Below are 9,759 nucleotides of genomic sequence, written 5' to 3'. Positions count from 1 at the left end.
TCGTGCACATAGCACGGAACAAAACCAGAAATTGTGCAATTATATATTACCCTCTGAGAACATTCATGGACTTTGATTTTGTAGTTCATGTCCATGTTTTGAATATCCATAGAGGGAGTATCACTTTTGGGGTCACTCCATAGCTTGGACATGAACCATAGCTCAGACACGAACCATGTATTATTATCGACTTTAATGGATATAGTTGACGTCCACTTTGTCAGGGAGCGCATTAGGACAATATACCCGTTAAGCGAGGTGGCCGCTCTCAGGTTTCTCTCTGGTATCAATAACTTCGAAGATTCGATGTGCACTTATATGAGTACGTTCGAAAATCTTATTCATGGGGTAGAGTAGCTTTTAATTGACCAATCAGGACAGGAGGAATGAAGATTGTCCTGATTGGTCAATTAAATGCTACTTCATCTCACGGAGAATTTCCGAACGTAGCCTATATGATGCATTTATCCACTTGCATCTACTCTACTGATGTCTGCCGGTCTGATATTGGCGTTACATTTTATCGTGCAATCGCGTGTGATTGTGTGATATTGCTTGTATTTTGCTTCATAACTGTATTGGTATCGTTTGTCACTTATAGAAAAAAGTAACGGGAATGATTGTTTCTCGCCAATTTATTAAACAGCATTAATTATTGTGAACGTACGTCGATTAATTACTGGATAATCTGGTTAACTCAATCTTCTTTGTCTGTTTTTATAGGTAAGATTTTGAAATCAAAGCGGGGGAAAGTGCGTGCTCCATAGAGCAAATGGAAATATTAATACAAAACAGTAATTTTAAAGACGGTCTGATAGCATGCAACAAAATTCAAATTTTACAGATCATTTTTTTTTTCGTTAAATAACTATTTTGTTCAATTAAATACACGTGTTATTGTAGGTTGTAGATGATTTATTGAAACAGATTTTAGAGATTTTTTATATTATTTTACAACAAAATGATATAATTTTAATATAAATGTTTATTTATTTTATTATAGTTTTTAAATTAAATTAATAATCATCATATACACGTTCAATCAAACATAAAAATGTATTATACATATTAGAGAGTTGATTGATTTCATATTCTTCTTTATCAATTAGTTAAAATTTGTTATTGGCAATATAATATTTTATTTCATGCAATTTTAAGCAATGATTATTAAGAAGGAATAGATCAAATTTGTGTTAAAAATGTTTACGCTTCTGTATTTTTAATTCTTTAGTTAAATCTTGTAAAAAAAACAAAGATTTTATAATTAGTCTTATATATATATATATATATATATATATATATATATATATATATCTATATATATTTAATCTTATATACATATATGTAATACATATAAATATGCATACATATATATTAGGAAATATTATATTTGTTATTTTCTTTATTTTCTTTTCTGCTTAGCTCTTGAGCAATATTATTAAATTATGCAGAATCAGAATTTTGAGATAACTGATATTGGGCCATTGACATCTTTTTAATTCCAATGTTCACACAGTGGTTTAGGATATTTAAGATAGGTATGCGGAACTCATAGTTTTGTTCATATATAATACAAGAAATTTAAATGATTTGATATGTATTAGGAAAATTAATTAATTAAATTATTTAAAGACTTAATTATTTTGGAAGAAAAGAGAGAAAAAAAAGACAGAAAAAAAGAGAGCATAGAAATAAGAAAAAATGTATTTTTAGGCTGTGCCAACATGATTCAAAAAGGACCACGTCCATTAGTATTATGCGGCCCTTCGGGTAGTGGCAAAAGTACTTTGATAAAGCGATTGTTTGATGAATTTCCTGATACTTTCAAATTTTCGGTATCTCATACAACTAGAAATCCTCGGCCTGGTGAAGAAAATGGGACGCACTATCACTTTACAAATAAAGAAAAGATGCAAGAACAAATAAAAAATGGCGAATTTATTGAATCTGCTACATTTAGTGGAAATTTATATGGCACGAGGTAAGAAAAAGATATAGACATAAATATAACATAGATGTGTATGATAATGATACAATCCAAACCTTGTAGCAAACAGGCAGTTGAAGAAGTACAACGTTTAGGAAAGATATGCGTATTAGACATTGATATACAAGGTGTAAAGCAAATAAAATGTACTCAACTTAATCCCCTTTATGTATTTGTAAAACCGCCCTCTATTTTGGAGTTAGAGCGGCGGTTGAAAGCTAGAAACACTGAAACCGAAGAGTCATTGCAACGCAGATTAGCAGTTGCCAAAGCTGAATTAGAATATGGTATGCACACGCGTTATAGAAAAATTATGCTTGTAAATCACATATCATCACTTTTCAAAATTTATAATATATATTTATGTTTATAGGTGAAGGACCAGGTAATTTTGACATTATCATAGAAAATGATAATTTGGAAAATGCATATGAGATTTTACGCAATTTTATACTGGCTAATTTTAATTTGCAATGCAAAACAGGTGAATAAAATATGCTGCTTTGTTTTTAATGATATTAATCTCTTTACTGAGTTATATACCACAAGTATTTTTATTACAAAGATCTATATTGTAATCGCAAATATGTGATGATACATATAATAATTAGATTCTCTATAAAAATATTTTCAGTCGAAACGAATTAGTCAAGAGCTGATATGTGATGGATTCTATATGTATATCTGGACACAGCAAATGAATCATATCTTGGTGAAATGTTTAGAAATTATTTTAAATACATTCAATCAACAAATAAAATATGTGTATATGTGTGTCGAAACTAGGGCTAATGTAACTCATATTCTATATTACGGTTCTATATAGATTGCATCTTTACGATTATATATCTATATTTGCTATTTTTAAATTATCGTGATTTTTATTTTTCTGACAATAATGATAATAGCAGTAGCTATATCATGTATTTTTGTTATAGTAAGTTTAATCTGATAACTATATAAAACAAATTATGAAAGAGATCCATCTTAATGTCGTTGGTACAATATTGCACTAAGTGTATTAGCTAATTTTTTCATTAAGAATAAAAAATCCATTCTTTTATAGAAATAAGAGAAAGTTTTCAAACTAGAGTTTTAGCTGAATATTCAAAAAGTAACTTAAAGAGATAAACGTAGAATTTTAGCTGTAGCTAACTGAGACTATTCACCAAAAAAGGTTGTGTTCCAATAGAGTAGGCTATCTGTAAAATATATACTTGCGATATATACTTTCGTACTTATCTTCATGATAAAAATATTGTACAAGCATAATATAGTCACTTTTGATTTATATCATACAGTATCATACGACCATGCCAAGTACTTAGAATTAAGATTATAAAAAGAATATGTAAACATTCCTGTACAATCTGCATTTGTGGTCATAAATAATTATTTATATTTTTATTACAAAATTGTAAAGAAAAAAATATTTTTTTAATTATTAGATAAAACTAAAATGCTTGTTTTGTTGCGTGTACAACTTAGAAACTTTAATTGTTTGTAGAGTTTGATAGTTTATAGTTCGACTTAAAATCGACATAATATTATATAAAATATACATATATGTATATATTCATGAGTCTGATTATACATAGCAGAGAAATAATGATAGAATTATTAAGCCAAGTTATATTAACAAATGAAATTTACTTTTGTGTTTTAAAATGACATATTATAGATAGAGAAAAAAATGTCCTTTCTTTAAGATTAATCGTTAACCGATATATTATGCGATTAACAGTTTGTAGAGATAAGTCGCGGAGAATATTTTATTGTAGGTGCTACTACAGAGAATATATGATGTTATGCATGTATATATTCAATAGTATATATATATATATATATATATATATATATATATATATATATTCAATAAATAGTTTGAAATAATATAATTTGTCAATATTATTCGCGATAATATAAAACAGCGGAAACGATATAAATATATCCATCACACACAATTAGCATTATTATCGCGCATTGAAAATAATTTTGTTAATCTATTTTTTTCTTCGAAAAATTTTTCGTTTAAGCATCTTTACTTTTTTTTTCCTCAGATTGATGATGAATGGAATAATCTCGTTTAGGCCATTCGCCGTGATGATGACGTGTTTTATGTCGCGGCAATTCGCTTACTTCGATAGACGCTACTTTGACATTATCTTCTACTCGGCTGTTTTTGTCAGCGATCTCTTGACGAATGAGATTATCGCCATAATTTCTCGGCGTAGAATTATTTATTACTTTTTCAGCTTGTTGATCGAGTCGCGATGTAGGTTTCTTGAAAAAAGTATATCTAATTATTTGGGGCCGTGGTTGAAAAATGTTCTCCGGAAATAACGAGTCGGAAGCAACGTCGATCGATGGCGAATCGATAACTTGTGGGTTGCTTATTTTTTTCATCATTGCATTTCCCTCCGCATCGATTTCCTCGAAATAATTAGGACGCTGTCTCGTATCATGTTCCTCCAATTTTCGCAATATCTCGGGATTTGACTGGCTTGATAGATCGAGAGATCGTTGATTATCTTGAAACGAATAACTATTGTCTCCTTTATTTTCGCGATTCTCTTTAGAATATACTTTCTGCTGTGTCGGCCAATTTTGATCGATAGATACGCGATCCAGATATGTTTCAAGACTGTTCCAATTTTCTAGATCCCGAGATATAGCTCTTCTAATGAACTTGGAAATTTCCTCGATATTCGCAGCTTGACGATTTTTATCAAAGATTATTGATGAAGGACGATCCGCGATTTCGGCCGAATACGCGAAACGCTCGAAGGGCACTTGAAAACTCGTTTCCAGCACTTTTCGATCCAAATTGCGTTTTTCCTGATAAGCGTCGTGGGCGTCTGGATAATACGCCTCGTAGAATACCGGTCCCTTATCCAGGTCGTAACTGTCATACCTATCGTGTAAACGTAACACGATAGAAGAAAAAAAAGCAAAATTTGTGCTTTCAATATGATTATATCTGAAATCTTTAAAATCGAATTCTCGCGAGAAGACTATCGCTAATACATTGAAAATCACAATCGTCACCTAGATATTTCCCGTGCGATGGTGGCGGCAACAACGATGGGTACATCTATATGCGAAAGAAATATATATATATTTATATCCCATATTTTATATCAGTGCGATCAAATGTCATTCGAGTACGTACCTAAACAAATAGTAATTAGGATCGCTGCCAATGGTACATATCTTTGAGAAGCCATGACTCTATAATCGAGCAACGACCTACGACTGAGTTTCTTCAAGAAAGAGATAGGCGCGTGTGCGTATTTTTAGATATTCTTAAAATAAATCTCGTTTTCGGGATGTCGCTTTAATGCTATCTCGATTTGCATGACCCTTGTTAGTTTGAATTATTATATTCGCGAATAAAAAGTATCCTTCGTCAGGATCGATAATAAAGAAATATACATAGTTATATCTATTATAGCCTCAATTAATCAAACTCGAGACCGCTGCGAATAAAACGGTTGTTGATCGAACATTGAGTATCACAAGTACAATATTATCACGCGACAGGATATATATCGGGTTTTTTATCAGATATCAAGGCTCCCTATAATGAAGAGAGACCTTCAAGTTACTTGTATAAGGTTTAAATAATCATCAGTGAAAAATTGCGAGAACAAACTCATCAAGAATAAAAGAAACTGATATTACGAGCTTTGTATATTAAGAGACTGTATGAGAAATTGATACTGTAAGCTTCACATGTAGAAAAGCTGTATATTAAAATGTCAGAGAAAAAATCTGGTCTATAAAACGTATAAAAATTTCACATATATTATTTTGTTTTTTTATTACTTTTATTATTTGTTTTCCTTTAATATCTACAAAATCTGAGCACGTTTTTCTGTTTGGTATTTATGCTCGTATGATTATTATAAAAAAGTGCAATCGCAGCAATCTTTAATAAGTTTCACAAAAAAGAAAAATTACATAAGATTAAATATTTATTAATTTTTTCACTCCCGAAAAATTTCCATGTTTGTTCATTAAGTATTATGTTGTTCATTTTTATTTATTTCTTAAGGAATATTAAAGTCTAAAAGTTTTTTAAAATCGAGGAGGAAAAATATTAATATTAAATATTAATATTTTTAAAATATTAAATATTGTTTAAATATTATTCAATATTAAATTTTCTTTAATAAAGACGCCAGAAATGATCCAATATTAATTTTGCAATACTTTAATTCTCTGTATCATATTTCTGTTCAATATTCTAGACGATATGAATTTAAGACGAGAACATTAATCTCAAATCTTAATAACTTTACCACTTTTGTCTTATCCTTAATGTAAAGAGACAGTAGATGGATAGATGGTAGAGATAATTAGTTTTGCGATATTAGATAAAGAACTCCCCTCTCTTATGTGCGATTATGATTTCTTGGCGAAGTACAATTCCGCTAGGAATATGACGGTGCAGAAAAATAAACCAATTGAAAGTCCGATAAACGTAAGAGAATAATGCTCCATGTTCAATTGAATTTTTCTCTCTTTCTTGTCCACCTTTCTTTTCTGCTTAATTATATATATCGGATATGTCATATTTTCATACCATAGATTAATGAGGCCCGTTTGCTGCATTCGTAATAGCAATACATTGACTCTGTCCCGATACGGTGAATGCAAGCTCATTACGTAGGACAATAGATAAGTAGTTGGGCACTCCTCGACTCGATGAAGTAACTCGTTACCGTCCGCATCGAAGTACTTGGAGAGATCGTCCAGTTTGGTCGAAGAGTAACGAGCGATGGCGATTACCTTCTTGCCAAAAGCCACCAAGTCGTTGATCGGTTTGTCGGAAATTATTATTTTCGTTTTACTGCGTAACTTTTTATCCAGCGTAGTATTCTCCGCGAAGGTGTGCTCCTTCAAATTGCGATATTTCGTAACAATGGTGAGATTCGAGTTGGCGACATCCTCCAAAGTGTTCAGCTCCGGATAATGGAAAGGATTGCTCAAGCCGGACACGAGGTAGCTTTGGTAGAGATCGACGATGATGAGTCCGAAGAAGAGGGTGCCGAATAAGAAGGCTCGCTGAGACATGCTACCTGGACCACCGTTCTCCTTCAACGGATAACACGAGGTTTCGACGAGATCGAAACATGACTCAATATAAGGATGTATCCTTGGTGGTAAATTCGATCGTTGTGAAAAAACAAATTCCACCCTCGTTAAAGGAAGTAGGACGGTCTCTTGTCGGCGAAACGATCCGCTGTAGTACTTGATAAGGAACCACAAGACGGACACGAGAACATTGTATATCGCGAGAGCCGTCCATAAATCGGAGGCGAATGGCATTATCGGCATGTATGACTTAGGAATAAAGCCAGCGGTGGGTGCAATCAAGCACAGTTTATCCTCGTAAACGCTGGCTGTAAACTCGTACCTTTGATATTCATGATATTGATGGATGAAGAAACTGGTAATGATAATTTCCGCATTATTGTCCTCGATATATTGAAGACTACTATGAAAGGGATCTTGCCAATTCGCTTTAGTGAAATTGGTTGAAAGCACGTTGATGTTAAAATGAGCCCCCATCGATTTCTCCAATAAAACCATCGCGTTCGCGTCCAATCCTTTGTACTCGTTTGTCTTCGTATCCTTGTCGAACGTAACATCCATCATCAGTGATCGGAACACAATTACACGTATAGGATATCCATTTAGATTCTCGAAGTTTGTGTAAAGCTCAATATTGTTTGTTCGATTCGTTAAACAAATCTTGCGCACAACACCATACTCGTTCTGCCGATTCTTGTCAAACGGTAGATATCTGCTTAGACATCGAAAATCATCTTCTATTGAGACAAAGATGATTCTGTAGACACTGTAAGTTTTCCAAATCGTCTGAAAAATGTCGCGCGACAATGGGATTGGAGCAGTAATGATCACCAGATACTGATTGGTAGCTTTCCATATGTAGTTTTCGCGCATGAAAAATTTCAAAAGATTAATATTGTCGATGAAGAAGATCCACGTGAGATCGATGCGATTCTGCCATGTGTACTTCTGCGAGAGATCATTCATCGTGATTTTGTAACTGACAATCGACTCACTTGCTATGTATTTTGATACAAGATCTACAAAGTTGGATTGAATATCGGAGAAGACGAGAGAAAATATCGGCGGACAGAATTCTTGCTTGTTTCGAACATAATTCAAGATAATCTTCAAATTTTCGTTCTCCATCGATTTTAACGAATGGCTTTCTCTAGCAATCTTGTACGTGTTTGTCGTGCTTTTTGCTGCCGTCAACATCGACATCACCAAACAAAATGATATTGTCGGTGACATTTTAGCGTACTGTGGAAGCTGCTCCCCTTTGAAATGTCAAATCGTATTTGGGGTGAGCCTACTTGATTTGCTTCATGAACAGTGGTAAACAGGAAGATAAAGCGCGAGTTTTATACATGTAGCTGTAGGATCGACATACATAGTTAAAAAGCGTCATACATAGTTAAGAGAAAAGAACTTGTTGAAAGGCTGTCGCGTTGTAGTAGATATAAATCGTGGGCGTGTAGATAAAAAAAAAAATTGAAGAGATTAATCGCGGCGCAAGAAGGTTAATAGCGTCGCGGTAGAGTTTTATTGCATTTTGATGAGCTTAACTCTTCATACGTGTATCTATAAATCATTACTCGAGTTTTGACCGCGCAAAAAGAAAGACAGGCAAACGTCATAAATCATTCACGATTCGAAAGGATATTAAAATGAAATTCGCGAAGCACTGCTCGGACGTTAAGTCGACGATTTCTTTTTCCAGAAAGTTTGAAATTTACCAATACATCTTCTTGCTTTTCTTTTATTCCTTAGAGAAAATAAGTTTCTTGTTAAGCGTTGCAAAAGTATCTTCTTAGAAGAGACGCTGGAAACGATGAAGTAAATCAATCTCTTTTATTTTTTCGAATATCTTTCTAATGAAAGAACGTGCTGATATGCATTTGCTTATCCTCCAATATAATTTCAATAATGCGCTTTTTTCCCTCTGAAATATTAAAAGGCTATTATTATAGCATTGTGTGTTATCGTCCAGATATGCGCATTTTTGCTGAAGCTAACAATTCCGTATCGCACTAAGTGTATATATACATGGATTTTCACAAGAAAAACTCATTACAGATAAAAATACAGTGAAATATACGCGATCCCGATTAAGCAGTTCGCGTAATATGTTATATGTGCACAATCCGCTTTAATCCCTTTTTAATAAAAAAGAATATCGTCGTTCTTGCCTTTTGGTACCTTATATTTACCTCAGGTATATTGAGCAAACGTTTGCTTCTCTTCGCGAACGTCAAATTCCCGACGTGTCATTAAGTTAAAAGCTTATAGGACGCAATGATTCTTGCGAGTGCAAACATCGATGTTGATTTTCATATTGTGAATAAAGGTGTTTCTCTCCAATTTCTATCATCGCAAGGAAAATAAAATTGACTGGAAATGATTGAAAGAAAATAATAAAAAATTAATTATATATTTATATTTTCTGGTATATCAAATATATGTTTATAAAAATAAAATGTTTCAATTTATTCATATTTTATCTTCTATTCAGTTAATAATTAAATTGTGAAATATGTGAAATATGTAAAGTATATATTCATCTCTTTCTTTTTATATTAATATTATAATTTATTTCAATATAATTTTAATTATAATAAATTCCTTTCAATGTAATTTTAATTGTAATAAATTCCTAAAAGTATTACTAAAAATATGAGGGGACGCAGAGA

At 32.3% G+C, this 9,759-nt stretch overlaps 3 protein-coding genes across 5 annotated transcripts; 1 reads left to right on the top strand and 2 right to left on the bottom strand.

Annotated features, from left to right (window-relative positions):
• Positions 1 to 464: 464 nt before the first annotated feature.
• LOC105249181 (guanylate kinase) lies at positions 465 to 3,388 on the top strand. 3 transcript variants are annotated; one of them, XM_011254469.3, is made up of 6 exons: positions 465 to 723; positions 1,423 to 1,538; positions 1,714 to 1,981; positions 2,051 to 2,274; positions 2,361 to 2,471; positions 2,622 to 3,388. In XM_011254469.3, the coding sequence occupies exons 2-6, from the start codon at positions 1,505 to 1,507 to the stop codon at positions 2,633 to 2,635; spliced, it is 651 nt and encodes a 216-aa protein (XP_011252771.1). In that variant the 5' UTR covers positions 465 to 723; positions 1,423 to 1,504; the 3' UTR covers positions 2,636 to 3,388. The 3 variants fall into 3 exon arrangements, with proteins under 3 accessions (XP_011252771.1, XP_011252773.1, XP_011252772.1); XM_011254471.3 differs by having other exon boundaries at positions 466 to 723; positions 1,517 to 1,538; XM_011254470.3 differs by lacking the exon at positions 1,423 to 1,538 and having other exon boundaries at positions 466 to 723.
• Positions 3,389 to 3,922: 534 nt separating this feature from the next.
• On the bottom strand, positions 3,923 to 5,266 carry LOC112639575. Its single transcript, XM_025414060.1, has 3 exons — positions 5,160 to 5,266; positions 5,036 to 5,081; positions 3,923 to 4,901 (listed from the first exon to the last, which is right to left on the bottom strand). Exons 1-3 carry the CDS (start codon positions 5,212 to 5,214, stop codon positions 4,019 to 4,021), a joined length of 984 nt encoding a protein of 327 aa, XP_025269845.1. The 5' UTR covers positions 5,215 to 5,266; the 3' UTR covers positions 3,923 to 4,018.
• Positions 5,267 to 6,214: 948 nt separating this feature from the next.
• Positions 6,215 to 8,532, bottom strand: LOC105249180. The gene has a single exon (XM_011254468.3). The coding sequence runs from the start codon at positions 8,318 to 8,320 to the stop codon at positions 6,395 to 6,397; it is 1,926 nt and encodes a 641-aa protein (XP_011252770.3). The 5' UTR covers positions 8,321 to 8,532; the 3' UTR covers positions 6,215 to 6,394.
• Between the last annotated feature and the right edge of the window lie 1,227 nt (positions 8,533 to 9,759).

Source organism: Camponotus floridanus, unplaced genomic scaffold (assembly GCF_003227725.1).
Source record: "Camponotus floridanus strain SB8 unplaced genomic scaffold, Cflo_v7.5 scaffold75, whole genome shotgun sequence".
NCBI classification, from domain to species: Eukaryota; Metazoa; Arthropoda; class Insecta; order Hymenoptera; family Formicidae; genus Camponotus; species Camponotus floridanus.
The sequence above is the reverse complement of the archived record's forward strand: the minus strand, read 5'-3'. Positions and strand labels throughout refer to the sequence as shown.